The 16,727-nt window shown below is 44.3% G+C and overlaps 1 protein-coding gene across 1 annotated transcript in view; it reads left to right on the forward strand.

The window, feature by feature from the left end:
- Positions 1-16,727, forward strand: part of A2M (alpha-2-macroglobulin) — an 82,377-nt gene that overhangs the window by 27,263 nt on the left and 38,387 nt on the right. The window contains exons 19-24 of the mRNA XM_077258511.1: positions 9,623-9,851; positions 10,204-10,330; positions 10,998-11,116; positions 12,929-12,980; positions 13,923-14,006; positions 15,132-15,308. Coding sequence (XP_077114626.1) covers positions 9,623-9,851; positions 10,204-10,330; positions 10,998-11,116; positions 12,929-12,980; positions 13,923-14,006; positions 15,132-15,308 — 788 coding nt within the window. The remainder of the gene's footprint in view (positions 1-9,622; positions 9,852-10,203; positions 10,331-10,997; positions 11,117-12,928; positions 12,981-13,922; positions 14,007-15,131; positions 15,309-16,727) is intronic.

A 16,727-nucleotide genomic window follows, 5' to 3' on the forward strand; every position in this document is an offset into this window, starting at 1 on the left:
TGCAGTAAGAGAGTAAAGTCAGAGAGTGCATCTGGGTGACCTACAGCTGATTTACACATATACTAAATTATGTAGATTGTTATGATCCCAATGGCAAGGATCTCAGAGATTACAGCAAAAAGTCTGCAAACATAAATACCAGCTCATAGGGACGTGGTAACTAGGCTGACCATATACCTGATCCTAGCACAAACACTAACAGTAGCCGGGGAACGTGCCTACGTTGATCCTAGACGTCTCGCGCCAGCCGGAGAACTAACTAACCCTATCAGGGAAAATAAGACCTCTCTTGCCTCCAGAGAAAAGACCCCAAAGTAATACAAGCCCCCAACAAATAATAACGGTGAGGTAAGAGGAAAAGACAAACGTAAGAATGAACTAGATTTTAGCAAAGAGAGGCCCACTGACTAATAGCAGAAAATAGTAAGATGACTTATATGGTCAGCAAAAAACCCTGCAAAATATCCACGCTGAATATCCAAGAACCCCCAAACCGACTAACGGTGAGGGGGAAGAATATCAGCCCCCTAGAGCTTCCAGCAATATCAGGAATCACATTTTGTACAAGCTGGACAAAAATATGAACAAAGCAAAATAACAAAAAATAAGAAAGCAGGACTTAGCTTATCTTGCAAAGAACCAGGACCTGAAGACAGGAGCAAACAGAAATGAACTGATTACAACGATGCCAGGCACTGGACTGAGAATCCAGGAAGTTTAAATAGCAACACCCCAGGCCTAACGAAGCAGGTGAGTACCAACCTGGTAAAAGACAATCCAAGTGCCAAATCACTAGTGACCACAAGAGGGAGCCAAGAAGTATAGTTCACAACAGTACCCCCCCTTTAAGGAGGGGTCACCGAACCCTCACCAAGACCACCAGGGCGACCAGGATGAGCAGCGTGGAAGGCATGAACCAAATCGGCCGCATGAACATCAGAGGCGGCCACCCAGGAATTATCCTCCTGACCATAGCCCTTCCATTTGACCAAATACTGAAGCCTCCGTCTAGAGAGACGAGAATCCAAGATCTTCTCTACCACGTACTCCAACTCACCCTCAACCAACACCGGAGCAGGAGGCTCAACAGCAGGAACCACAGGCACAACGTACCGCCGCAACAAAGACCTGTGGAACACGTTGTGAATGGCAAATGACACCGGAAGATCCAAACGAAAAGAAACCGGGTTAAGAACTTCCAAAATTTTATAAGGACCAATAAAGCGAGGCTTAAACTTAGGAGAGGAAACCTTCAGAGGGACATACCGAGAAGACAACCAAACCAAATCCCCAACACGAAGTCGGGGGCCCACACCGCGGCGGCGGTTGGCAAAACGCTGAGCCTTCTCCTGTGACAACTTCAAGTTGTCCACCACATGATTCCAAATCCGCTGCAACCTATCCACCACGGAATCCACCCCAGGACAGTCAGAAGACTCAACATGACCCGAGGAGAAACGAGGATGAAAACCAGAGTTGCAGAAGAATGGCGAAACCAAAGTAGCGGAACTAGCCCGATTATTAAGGGCAAACTCCGCCAATGGCAAGAAGGTCACCCAATCATCCTGGTCCGCAGAAACAAAACATCTCAAATAAGCCTCCAGTGTCTGATTAGTTCGCTCCGTTTGACCATTAGTCTGAGGATGGAAGGCAGATGAAAACGACAAATCAATGCCCATTTTAGCACAAAAAGATCGCCAGAATCTGGACACAAACTGGGATCCTCTGTCGGACACGATATTCTCCGGAATGCCGTGTAAACGAACCACATTCTGAAAAAACAAAGGAACCAGATCGGAAGAGGAAGGCAACTTAGGCAAGGGTACCAAATGGACCATCTTGGAAAAACGATCACACACCACCCAGATGACAGACATTCCTTGAGACACCGGAAGATCAGAAATGAAATCCATGGAAATGTGTGTCCAAGGCCTCTTCGGGACGGGCAAGGGCAGAAGCAACCCGCTAGCACGAGAACAACAAGGCTTAGCCCGAGCACAAGTCCCACAGGACTGCACAAATGACCGCACATCCCGTGACAAGGAAGGCCACCAAAAGGACCTAGCCACCAAATCTCGGGTACCAAAAATTCCCGGATGCCCTGCCAACACCGAGGAATGAACCTCGGAAATGACTTTGCTGGTCCATTTATCAGGAACAAACAGTCTGTCGGGTGGACAAGAGTCAGGTCTACCAGCCTGAAATCTCTGCAACACACGTCGCACATCAGGAGATATGGCCGACACGATTACTCCCTCTTTAAGAATACCAGCTGGCTCCGAGACTCCAGGAGAGTCAGGCACAAAGCTCCTAGAAAGAGCATCAGCCTTAACATTCTTCGAACCAGGCAGGTACGAGACCACAAAGTCAAAACGAGAGAAAAACAATGACCAACGAGTAGTGTTGAGCGATACCGTCCGATACTTGAAAGTATCGGTATCGGAAAGTATCGGCCGATACCGGCAAAGTATCGGATCCAATCCGATACCGATACCCGATACCAATACAAGTCAATGGGACTCAAGTATCGGACGGTATTCCTGATGGTTCTCAGGGTCTGAAGGAGAGGAAACTCTCCTTCAGGCCCTGGGATCCATATTAATGTGTAAAAGAGAGAATTAAAATAAAAAATATTGCTATACTCACCTCTCCGACGCAGCCTGCACCTTACCGAGGGAAGCGGCAGCGTTCTTTGTTTAAAATTCGCGCTTTTCTTTCCTTACGTGAAGTCCCGGCTTTGTGATTGGTTGCGTCGCAGTCACATGGGCGACGCAACCAATCACAAGCCGTGACGTCACGGGAGGCTGGACACGCGCGCATTTTAAAATGCGCGCTTGTCCAGCCTCCCGTGACGTCCCGGCTTGTGATTGGTTGCGTCGCGATCAACCAATCACAAGCCGGGAGGCTGGACACGCGCGCATTTTAAAATGCGCGCTTGTCCAACCTCCCGTGACGTCCCGGCTTGTGATTGGTTGCTTCGCGATCAACCAATCACAAGCCGGGAGGCTGGACACGCGCGCATTTTAAAATGCGCGCTTGACCAACCTCCCGTGACGTCCCGGCTTGTGATTGGTTGCTTCGCGGTCAACCAATCACAAGCCGGGAGGCTGGACACGCGCGCATTTTAAAATGCGCGCGTGTCCAGCCTCCCGGCTTGTGATTGGTTGACCGCGAAGCAACCAATCACAAGCCGGGAAGTCACGGGAGGTTGGACAAGCGCGCATTTTAAAATGCGCGCGTGTCCAGCCTCCCGGCTTGTGATTGGTTGATCGCGAAGCAACCAATCACAAGCCGGGACGTCACGGGAGGTTGGACAAGCGCGCATTTTAAAATGCGCGCGTGTCCAGCCTCCCGGCTTGTGATTGGTTGATCGCGACGCAACCAATCACAAGCCGGGACGTCACGGGAGGCTGGACAAGTGCGCATTTTAAAATGCGCGCGTGTCCAGCCTCCCGTGACGTCACGGCTTGTGATTGGTTGCGTCGCCCATGTGACTGCGACGCAACCAATCACAAAGCTGGGACGTAATTTTAAAATCCTTAAGGACCTGAAATTAAGTCCCGGCTTTGTGATTGGTTGCGTCGCAGTCACATGGGCGACGCAACCAATCACAAGCCGTGACGTCACGGGAGGCTGGACACGCGCGCATTTTAAAATGCGCGCTTGTCCAGCCTCCCGTGACGTCCCGGCTTGTGATTGGTTGCGTCGCGATCAACCAATCACAAGCCGGGAGGCTGGACACGCGCGCATTTTAAAATGCGCGCTTGTCCAACCTCCCGTGACGTCCCGGCTTGTGATTGGTTGCTTCGCGATCAACCAATCACAAGCCGGGAGGCTGGACACGCGCGCATTTTAAAATGCGCGCTTGACCAACCTCCCGTGACGTCCCGGCTTGTGATTGGTTGCTTCGCGGTCAACCAATCACAAGCCGGGAGGCTGGACACGCGCGCATTTTAAAATGCGCGCGTGTCCAGCCTCCCGGCTTGTGATTGGTTGACCGCGAAGCAACCAATCACAAGCCGGGAAGTCACGGGAGGTTGGACAAGCGCGCATTTTAAAATGCGCGCGTGTCCAGCCTCCCGGCTTGTGATTGGTTGATCGCGAAGCAACCAATCACAAGCCGGGACGTCACGGGAGGTTGGACAAGCGCGCATTTTAAAATGCGCGCGTGTCCAGCCTCCCGGCTTGTGATTGGTTGATCGCGACGCAACCAATCACAAGCCGGGACGTCACGGGAGGCTGGACAAGTGCGCATTTTAAAATGCGCGCGTGTCCAGCCTCCCGTGACGTCACGGCTTGTGATTGGTTGCGTCGCCCATGTGACTGCGACGCAACCAATCACAAAGCTGGGACGTAATTTTAAAATCCTTAAGGACCTGAAATTACGTCACGGCTTGCTGTGATTGGTTGCGTCGCCCATGTGACTGCGACGCAACCAATCACAAAGCCGGGACTTCACGTAAGGAAAGAAAAGCGCGAATTTTAAACAAAGAACGCTGCCGCTTCCCTCGGTAAGGTGCAGGCTGCGTCGGAGAGGTGAGTATAGCAATATTTTTTATTTTAATTCTCTCTTTTACACATTTTTACATTAATGTTGTTTCGATACCGATACCCGATACCACAAAAGTATCGGATCTCGGTATCGGAATTCCGATACAGCAAATATCGGCCGATACCCGATACTTGCGGTATCGGAATGCTCAACACTACCAACGAGCCTTTCTAGGATTCAGGCGCTTAGCAGACTCGAGATACATCAGATTTTTGTGATCAGTCAAGACCACCACACGATGCTTAGCTCCCTCGAGCCAATGACGCCACTCCTCAAATGCCCACTTCATGGCCAACAACTCCCGATTACCAACATCATAGTTCCGCTCAGCAGGTGAAAACTTCCTAGAGAATAAGGCACATGGTCTCATCACAGAGCAACCAGAGCCTCTCTGCGACAAAACAGCCCCAGCACCGATCTCAGAAGCATCCACTTCAACCTGAAAGGGAAGTGAGACATCAGGCTGGCACAAAACAGGCGCCGAAGTAAACCGGCGCTTCAGCTCCTGGAAGGCCTCCACGGCTGCAGGGGCCCAATTAGCCACATCAGAACCTTTCTTGGTCATATCCGTCAAAGGTTTAACAACGCTAGAAAAATTAGCGATAAAGCGACGGTAGAAATTAGCAAACCCCAAGAACTTCTGAAGACTCTTAACAGACGTGGGCTGAGTCCAATCATGAATAGCTCGGACCTTGACTGGGTCCATCTCCACAGCAGAAGGGGAGAAAATAAAACCCAAAAAGGAAACCTTCTGCACTCCAAAGAGACACTTTGAGCCCTTCACAAACAAAGCATTATCACGCAAAACCTGAAACACCATCCTGACCTGCCTTACATGAGAATCCCAATCATCCGAGAAAACCAGAATATCATCCAGATAAACAATCATAAATTTATCCAGATACTTCCGGAAGATATCATGCATAAAAGACTGAAACACTGAAGGAGCATTAGAGAGCCCAAAGGGCATCACCAAGTATTCAAAATGACCTTCGGGCGTATTGAATGCAGTTTTCCATTCATCTCCCTGCCTAATGCGCACAAGGTTGTACACACCACGAAGATCTATCTTGGTGAACCACTTGGCACCCTTAATCCGAGCAAACAAGTCTGAGAATAGTGGCAAAGGATACTGAAACTTAACAGTGATTTTATTCAGAAGCCGATAGTCTATACAAGGTCTCAAAGACCCGTCCTTCTTGGCCACAAAAAAGAATCCCTCACCAAGAGGGGAAGAGGATGGACGAATATGTCCCTTCTCCAAAGACTCCTTGACATAAGAACGCATCGCGGCATGCTCGGGTACAGACAAATTAAATAATCGTCCCTTAGGAAATTTACTGCCAGGAATCAAATCTATAGTGCAGTCACAGTCCCTATGAGGAGGAAGATCACTGGACCTGGACTCACTGAATACATCCTGATAGTCACACAAATACTCAGGAACCTCTGAAGGAGTAGAAGTAGCAATAGACACCGGCGGAGAATCGCAATGAATTCCCTGACAACCCCAACTCGACACCGACATAGCCTTCCAATCCAAAACAGGATTATGGGTCTGTAACCATGGCAGACCTAACACGACCAAATCATTCATTTTATGCAGAACAAGAAAACGAATCACCTCCCGATGTTCAGGAGTCATGCACATGGTCACTTGTGTCCAAAACTGCGGTTTATTTTCCGCCAGTGGCGTAGCATCAATTCTTCTGAGAGGAATAGGAATTTTTAAAGGCTCCAGGACAAAACCGCAGCGCTTGGCAAACGACAAGTCCATAAGACTCAGGGCAGCACCTGAATCCACAAACGCCATAACAGGGTAGGAAGACAATGAACAAATTAAAGTCACAGACAAAATAAATTTAGGCTGCAAATTACCAATGGAGACAGGACTGACAACCTTGGTTAGGTGCTTAGAGCATGCTGATATAACATGTGTAGAATCACCACAATAAAAACACAGCCCATTCTGTCGTCTATGATTTTGTCGTTCGGTTCTAGTCAGGATTCTATCACATTGCATTGAAACAGGTGTCTGTTCAGACAACACCGCCAGAGGATTAGCGGATTTGCGCTCCCGCAAACGCCGATCAATCTGAATAGCCAGCGCCATAGAATCATTCAAACTTGTAGGAACTGTGAAACCCACCATCACATTCTTAATGGCTTCAGAAAGGCCATTTCTGAAATTTGCGGCCAGAGCACATTCATTCCATTGAGTAAGCACGGACCATTTCCGAAATTTTTGGCAATACACTTCGGCTTCATCCTGGCCCTGAGAGATAGCCAGTAGAGCTTTTTCTGCCTGAATTTCAAGATTAGGCTCCTCATAAAGCAATCCGAGCGCCAGAAAAAACGCATCAACATCCGCCAATGCCGGATCTCCTGGCGCTAACGAGAAAGCCCAATCCTGAGGGTCGCCACGCAAAAAGGAGATAACAATTTTAACTTGCTGAGCTGAATCTCCAGACGAACGAGGTTTCAAAGATAGAAACAATTTACAATTATTCCTAAAATTCCTAAATTTAAATCGATCTCCAGAGAACAGCTCAGGAATAGGTATCTTAGGCTCTGACATAGGACTGCTAACAACAAAATCCTGAATGCTCTGCACTCGTGCAGCAAGCTGATCCACACTAGTAATCAAGGTCTGAACATTCATGTCTGCAGCAAAGCTTACAGCCACTCTGAGAAAAAGGGGAAGGAAGAAAGAGGAGAAAAGAAAAAAACCTCAGAACTCCTTTTCTTTTAATCCCACTTCTGCAATGCATTAACTATTCATGGCCTGGCATACTGTTATGATCCCAATGGCAAGGATCTCAGAGATTACAGCAAAAAGTCTGCAAACATAAATACCAGCTCATAGGGACGTGGTAACTAGGCTGACCATATACCTGATCCTAGCACAAACACTAACAGTAGCCGGGGAACGTGCCTACGTTGATCCTAGACGTCTCGCGCCAGCCGGAGAACTAACTAACCCTATCAGGGAAAATAAGACCTCTCTTGCCTCCAGAGAAAAGACCCCAAAGTAATACAAGCCCCCAACAAATAATAACGGTGAGGTAAGAAGAAAAGACAAACGTAAGAATGAACTAGATTTTAGCAAAGAGAGGCCCACTGACTAATAGCAGAAAATAGTAAGATGACTTATATGGTCAGCAAAAAACCCTGCAAAATATCCACGCTGAATATCCAAGAACCCCCAAACCGACTAACGGTGAGGGGGAAGAATATCAGCCCCCTAGAGCTTCCAGCAATATCAGGAATCACATTTTGTACAAGCTGGACAAAAATATGAACAAAGCAAAATAACAAAAAATAAGAAAGCAGGACTTAGCTTATCTTGCAAAGAACCAGGACCTGAAGACAGGAGCAAACAGAAATGAACTGATTACAACGATGCCAGGCACTGGACTGAGAATCCAGGAAGTTTAAATAGCAACACCCCAGGCCTAACGAAGCAGGTGAGTACCAACCTGGTAAAAGACAATCCAAGTGCCAAATCACTAGTGACCACAAGAGGGAGCCAAGAAGTATAGTTCACAACAGTAGATCTGTCCAGAGAAAAGCAGATCAATCCAGTACACCTATACAGAATAATGCATCTGAATGGCCCACAACTATTATACACAAGTACTCCATGGTATAAATCTGTCCAAAAAATGTGAAATGGAAGGTGGATCAAATTGACCTGTATATCATGTGCATAGGTCGGGAATACCAAACGGTATAATTATCCGAGGCCACACCAGCATAAACCTGTGAGACCTTAGAAAAATAGCTAGGCTGGTAATGCCTAGCCAAAGGGGGTTTGCTCCCTAGATATGGGATATGTGGCTGCCCCACTTGACCGTGGCTCCCCCTATTTGTGCCTGTTCAGACTTGATACTGTGATTTGGACTCCCTTGTATACAGGCAACGTAAGGTTTGTGAACATAGTGGGAGCCCAGGAATGTGAATTTATCCTCTATATTTCACCTTTTGCAATGCTGAAGGTGAAGCCTGTGAAAGATGGAAGTGTTGCCCACGTTCTCCCTTGATGACACATAGGTTGTTGTAATGTGTATTGTGACATGTGTTATTAGTGACGATTTTGTAGTTTGCCCAACAGTAGGGAGACTTACGGTTCATAGTTGGCACTAGCCCAGAGTAAATTTGACAGAGACAGTTTACTGTCAGGAAGTCAGATAGGGCCCAGCACGCGATGGAGCAGACCTATGGTGTGACCATAGAGCAGAGCCTCATGAAGTAGGTGTCCCTGACGTGAGCGCAGACTGAGGCAACAGATACAAGATTCAGAGTAGAGATGAGGAAAAGTGATAGATGAAGTGAATGATTTATTAGAGATGGTAACTGGGCCAGAAAACCTAGCAACATAATACCGATCTTGCAAGTCCAGAAGGTAACAGGACGGAACAGAACAGGGAAAGTGAGACGAAGAGAGTGCCCACGTGGCCAGTAGTTCCAAGGAGTTGGTCAGCAGAGAAGCTGAGTAATGGCCATAGTGGCCAGGCAGATCTCTTAAGGAGAAAATGGAGGGCTGAAGTAGAAACCACAGGTTGAAAGTGCAGGACTCTCCCTTACTGGCTGTAGTACCATTGTTCGGGAGAAGGGAAGTTCCTGAAGTGCCATGCTAGGTGGTGACGAAGACAGAGGACTAAGTAAAAAAGATAGAGAATATGTGTATGAAGATGTTCCATGTATTAAGAGAAACATTCATGAAGTTATGTACCCGCTATCTAATGTATATAATTCCCACCAAGCCATTGTTCAGTAAAAGACATTCCTTGTTAAGCGGTGGTCTCAATCATTGAACTTTTCAACATCTGGTCTTGGCCAGCCGAAGTCAGTGGGATCATGTGGCCTGCAAGGGTATAGCGCCCCCTGGACAAACTCCACACATCCAGCCAGTACCTACCCGCATTTTCATGTAGCATGCCGGGGTGTGGAACACAAGTACCTCACCCCATGCCAAGTTACATCTGCAACAAACATGAAGCTTTTCTGAAACAGTCTGAGGTTTGTGCGTCATATTGATGAACAGGATGTACTGTTATTTCTCCATAGCTCCATCGGACACTCTAATCTAAAGCTGACCGTGCCCGACAGTATCACCACATGGAAAGTTGGCATGTTCTGTACATCCGAGGAGGAGGGGTTTGGTCTCGTAGAGCCAACGTCATTTGTAACTTTCCAGCCTTTCTTCCTGGACACCACTTTACCATTCTCAGCCATCCGGGGCGAGGCATTCACTTTGAAAGCCACTGTTTTTAATTATCTGAAGCAAACCATAAGGGTAAGTGGACAATGTATGTAGAAGAAGAACAAACCAGCTTACCATGAAATTGGGCTCTTAATCTTCGGCATGGAAAACAACTGGAGACCGATGTGGTCCGAGTCCTCACGGCTGCATGATTTGCGGATGTTAGACAGCCTGAACACGTGGGGATCGCCTATTTGTCTGTCTAACAGCCGCAAATCATGCAGCTGCTGGGACTCGGACATAATATATGAGCACGCCCAGATGCTCAGATAACACCCGAGCATGCTCGGATTAGATGTTACCTGAGCACGTTCGCTCATCAGTAGTCCTGATCCCTTTAATGTCTTCTAGGTCTACTCAACTACTGTCTTCTTTTATATTCTAGATAAACGTCAATTTGGAAAAATCTGATGAGTTCACAGCAAAAAATCTATTCACCGACAAAGACGATTTCTGCGTAGAAGCAAATAGCAGAGTGACCGTGTCCTGGGAGGTGACACTAACTTCTCTAGGTGACATTTTTTTATTTTTTTGGGCACCAGCTTATTTTTGTAATTCACTTACATCAGTTCCTGTTCGTAGCGGATCTTAAAATGGGGTTATATTCCCTTATACATGCTATATATGTGTATTTTCGGGCCATTTGCTGTTGTGTGCACAACGAACCATACAGGGACCGCTGTTATCCTATGGACTAGTCCCTGTAGAAAAAATTGCAGCATGCGCTAGTTTGGCCTGACTAGGGCATGTAATTTTGTGGGCAGGTCCTGTACCTTTCCGATATGCAGACGAGCATTCAGAGCTGCGATCTGAGCAAATTATGGATGTGATTGATCCGCAGAGTTCAGCGATCATCTGAACTTAGTCTTAGGGGGTGAGAAAGATGGAAAATCCAGAAGAAACAAACACACACATGGGGACAACATACCCTACTCCACGACCCCAGAGGTGTAAGGTGGTAGTGTAATTTATACATACAATTTTAAAAACTTGGGCTTTTTTGAAATGATATCGTTCTTGTCTTTTCTGATGTGCAGCTCCAGATCCTAAGGTTTCATTGTACATGATATGTTTTCATGTTTCTATAAATTTTCTCAGAAAGATCTAGTCCGATCCCACACTGTAAAATATTAATATGGGTTAATAACCCACTCGACTCACTTGTTCTCTTTATTTCAGGGGAAGTGACCTTTTCAGTGAGTGCGCAGACTCTGCCCGGAGAAGGCCTGTGTGGCAATGAGATTGTGGCTCCGGCACAAGGCAGGAAGGACACCGTTATTAAATCTATTTTAGTGGAGGTGACTGAGTGCATCAAAGATCATAGACACAAACATAAAGAAATTGACTGAATATTGTGCAAACAGATTTAGTATTTTTAATTGCCACACACCAAAATAATAGAACATGTATAACAAAAAAGAAGCGGCGTGTAAAAAAAAAAAATAGCAATTAGGCACCTAAAAAATTTTAAGATGTAAAAAAAATATGTAAGAAATTATATATATATATATTGAGAAAATCTAGGCCTGCTATATATGAAATTATATAAATAATTAATTAATGATAAATATTTTTAGGTGCTTAAAGGGAACTTGTCATGTGATGACTTGTATGTGATCTGCAGGCGGGATGTTATAGAGTGGGAGGGACTAATCAGATTGACTTTCTTTTTTGTGGGAAAATTTTCAGTAAAGCTTATATTATGTTAATTGATATCTCTGGTTTTTGTATGTATAGGAATCCAGTGGGCGGTCCTATTCAGTGACTGACAGTCTTTCCTGTATGTGCATGCACAGAGAGCTGTCAGTCACTGAGTAGGACCGCCCACTGGACTCCTATACATGCAAACTCCTGGGATTTCAATGAATAAAATATATATGGAAATGGAAACTTTTCTCACAAAACTATATATCAATCTGCTCAGCTTCTCCGTCTCTAGATCACGGACGGCATGTACAATATGACAAGATACATGGAAAAATTTAAACCAGCTCACCTGGTCGGCTCTAGGCGTGCAGGAGCAAGGAAACCGTGTGACCACATGTGTTAATCTAAGCAAAAAGAAAAGAAATTCCAGCTCCTAAAATTCTGAGGTTTATTCAAAGGTTTTTAAAACATTCCAAAGTCCAAAAGGTGATCAAAGCAACTCATCTGGTATACAGACAGAAGATAAAAGAACATACTATGGTGAATGGGGCCCTATGGGGGGCACTAAAGTATATGTCAAATAAAGCTCCCAATGTATACTGTACACCAAATGCTCAGACGTGGTGTTCATTTAGGCTCTGAATCATCATCTGCGTTTTTTGTTACTTTCCTTTTTTATGATATGACTTTTGCTGCCAAAAGTCGTAAAAGTTGAATCAAAAAAATTCTGGCGTAAATAAACCTGAAGTGAAATTGATCCAAATTTTGAGACTTTTTTTAAAAGCAATTGATAAATCGGCCTAAAAGATCTGGAATTGCTAAACAAAGCTGGAAAGAAAAACCCAGAGCACATAAAAGAGTCTTCAAAAAAGGCACAAATAGAATAATCAATTGGGTGCAAACGAAAAAGTCAAGAAACACACAAAACTACACAAAAACATCAAATCTGACTTATGGAAAAAGCTCATTAGTAATACATAATAGCAAATGAAGAGTCACCACATTTCACACACATCTCCGCCAAATAATAAAAGACATAAAATAAGTGATGTGTATCATAAAATTTTGAAAAACTATCTGGCGTGCAAAAATGATTCCAAAAGAAGACGTTTACAACAAATTTTTGGACTATTTAAAAAGTAGCAATTGATTTAATCATCCGAAAACTTCTGTAGACCTCAAAACCCGTCAGCTATAGACATATATACTGTATATATATTCAAACACACATAAAATAGACTTTAAAAAAGAGCTAAAAACAGAATATGGCACAAAGGAAAAGAGACAAATAAACACCAAAAACTAGACCAACGAAGGCACAAAATAATAAAAATAAAATTGGTCCCTAAATGTTAAAACAATCAATTTATAGGATTAAATTATTGAAGCAAAGAATTGTAAAAATTATTCTATGTATGTGTATATAAAATATATACACTTTTTTTCTATTTTTGTAATTGTAGCCAGAGGGCATAGAAAAAGAAGTAACCCAGAATGTCATGATTTGTGGAAAAGGTAAATAATTTGCAGGTATAAACTTGTTGAGAATTTTAGATAATTATTGGAAAATCAACATTGATTTAAGGGTGTTGTCCCATCTCAGGATAGGTGATTACTTGCTAATTACTCTGTCTTCGTGAACGATTCTGGAAAATGAAGCTCTGAAATGTCTCATTAGAATTGAGTGATGGCCACTTATATGCATCAAGTCATGGAGGCCCTTGGGTAGTCAAAATCTTTTCCTCCCCTCCCCAGCAAATTATTTCCGAATAAACTAAAATTACCAACAACAATTTTAACATGCAAATTACATTTTATTAAACAGAACAAAAATTAAGTTCATCAAATTTCATTATAACCCAGAAAAGGACATTAACTAAGGTTGACCTCGGGTTCCCGAAGCTTCTGCTCATGAATATTCTATTATGGTCTAGAATCGGTGAGAACTTGCGGCCACTGTCCGCTCCTCCATTCCCCGTTCTGGCCAGTCACAGAGTTGCCACATCCGATCCCATAGATTCCCTTCCTCTACCACTCGTGAATTCTGGAATATACCTGACAACAGCTGAAACATCATTTCACTGTCCCTTGCTGTAATGTTCACATTGGAGCTCTGTTGCACTAGTTGGCCCCCAATGTCAGCCAGCTGGGCCGTCAATGAGATTCTGAATTTCTTTCAATATCAAATTAATATTTTTTTTCATTCATTACGCAAAAGATGTGGCACCTTACTATGCCTAATTGGTAACCCGGCACTGGATGTGCCACTGCTTTATTCCTTCTCTGTTGGATCAGTGGCTTACATGTCCAGCCAATGTTCCATCCTGACGAGGCATTTCAGATCTGCGTTCTCTAGTTGTGTAAAACTTTTTACTACTAAAACAGGTCCTTTTACACTGTGATCTCTAAAGTAATAAAAAGTTCTATAAAATAACTTTTACTAAATCTTTTACTTAGGCGCTGAGACTTCTGAGCAGATCTCACTACAACTTCCAGGACAAGTGGTGGAAGGTTCTCCTCGCGCTTACTTCTCTGCTATTGGTAAGTTTCAGTGTTGTCCCCAGTAGTATAAATCACAAACAGAGTCCTCTACATAAGGGTATGACATATGGAAACAGTTTTCAAAACTTAAGGCACAACATACATTACGCATCAATTTGAGTGGGACCAGACATCTAGATTATGTACATGGGATTAAGCAGGATCGGGCATGTTGAATATCAATATGTTCAATCCCTATTTTTCGCAGGTGTGTGACAATGTCTTAGGCTAGGTTCACATTGCGTTAGTGGGTGATCGCTAACGGACAGCGTTGCACGGCGAAAATGTCGCAATTAACGCCGTGCAACGGGTCCGTTAGCGCACCCATTGACAGCAATGTAAATTTCGCCTGTAGCGCATCACTAGCGCGTGCCTTTTTCGGCTCGCACTAGCGATGTGCCATTCTTTTGAAGCGCGCCTCGGACGCTGCTTGCAGCGTCCGCGGCGCGCCCGAGGTCCGTTCCCCGCTCTCGCAGATCGGGGATCTGCGAGAGCGGGGACGTTAGCGCGACCCCTAAACGCGGCCCCTACAAGAACATTGCGTTAGCGCAATCCGCAAGCGCTAGCGCTAAACGGATTGCCCTAACACAATGTGAACCTAGCCTTACTCCCATCTTCCCATTGAAAATAAACAACGCAGCTGAACATGTGTATTGGTTGGTCGGGAGGCATAGCTGTTGGCTGAATAAGCTTGTTCAGCCAGCAGTTATTCTAGGTGTATGGTCACCTTTAGGCCGGGGCTACACGGCGCCAAAGTTTGCTAGGTGTCGCTGCTACATCACAGTGCAATATCAGTGAATGGGTTTGCACTGCAAAAAAACTCCAACCACGTCGGATATTTTGCGACTTGCTTGTCGCAGTACCTCGGGATTGCAATGCGACCCCGTCCATTTGCCTTACGATGCGGTGTAGCATTGACACTTAGCGTTCTTTGGTTGCGAGACCTGTGTCTTGGCTAAAGTCTCCATTTAAGTGAGGATTTCTGGTCAGTAACATCTCCCCATCATGTCCCAACAGACACATCTGATCTCCGATTCTTACATATCAAATGATTGTCTTTTAATGACTCATTTGAACCCAGTTGATACAACCCTTTGGAAATGATAAATGTGTCTTTTCTTTTAGGGGATATCATGGGAAATTCAATGCAGAATTTGGGGAACCTTCTCCAGCTGCCATTTGGATGTGGAGAACAAAACATGGTCCTGTTCACTCCTAATATCTATATTCTGGAGTATCTTAATAAAACGAATCAGCTTACCCCAGAGATAAGAACCAAAGCGCTGAGCTACCTGAGCACAGGTAAGAGATACGCGGCTCATTGGCCTCTTTATACAATCGACTGCTGGGCTACAAACCGTCAGACCTTCCACCGATATCTACAACACTTATGCACCTATTTATCTATCTATTATCTATCTATCTATCTATCTATCTATCTATCTATTATCTATCATCTATCTATTTATCTATCTATCTCTCTATTATCTATCTATCTATCTATCTATCTATCTATCTATCTATCTATCATCTATCTCTCTATTATCTATATCTATTATCTATCTATCTATCTATCTATCTATTATATATCTATCTCTCTATTATCTATCTATTATCTATCTCTCTATTATCTATCTCTCTATTATCTATCTACCTATCTCTGTATCTATCTATCTATCTATCTATCTATCTATCTATCTATCTATCATCTATCTATCTATCTCTCTATTATCTATCTATCTCTCTATTATCTATTATCTATCTATCTCTCTATTATCTATCTCTCTATTATCTATCTATCTATCTATCTATTATCTATCTATCTATCTATCTATCTATCTATCTATCTATCTATCTATCCATCCATGATGCCATGCAGATACCTGACCACTGCTGTCTGGTAACAAGGTCCCCTAAGTTTTGCCCAGGGGTAGTCTAGCTATACCCATCTATTGCCAGTGGGGTTGTCCTTCACTTCTCCTCCGATCCTAAATGGCAAATTTGTGAGATATCCATTAATACATTTTATGTGTCTAAATAATTTAACTTCATTACTAACTCGCACAAAAAGTTGGGACAGTACCCCTGCTGGAGGTGGGCTCCACGCAGACTGGTACTCAACTCTCCCCTCCCCCCCAAAATAATCAAAATGGAACGGATTTTCTTGTACTATTTATTTTTAAGAGGTATGGGCCTGAAGCTCATAAAATGATTGCATATTGCTAGGATGTGCCATCGGTAAGTGATAGGTGGGAGACTGACCTCTGGGACCACTACCGATTCTGAGAATTAATGAGCCAAGGGGTTCATACAGCTGTGCAGCCCTTTCACAGAGATTCCCTGCACAGGCATGTCCTGGCCACCCACCATGCAGGGGCGCTGCAGCACACCCCCATACAAGTAAATATGGCCGGCTGTAGCTATCTGTACAGTCAGGAGACCAGGAGCAATGGCATACAGGGAGAAGCAAGAGCTGCAAAGCTACAGTCATATGAAAAAGTTTGGGCACCCCTATTAATCTTAAGCTTAATGTTTTATAAAAATTGTTTTTTTTGCAACAGCTATTTCAGTTTCATATATATAATAACTGTTGGACACAGTAATGTTTCTGCCTTGAAATGAGGTTTATTGTACTAATAGAAAATGTGCAATCTGCATTCAAACAAATTTGACAGGTGCATAAGTATGGGCACCCTTATCATTTTCTTGTTTTAAATACTC

This window comes from Ranitomeya variabilis, chromosome 4, assembly GCF_051348905.1.
Source record: "Ranitomeya variabilis isolate aRanVar5 chromosome 4, aRanVar5.hap1, whole genome shotgun sequence".
NCBI lineage: Eukaryota > Metazoa > Chordata > Amphibia > Anura > Dendrobatidae > Ranitomeya > Ranitomeya variabilis.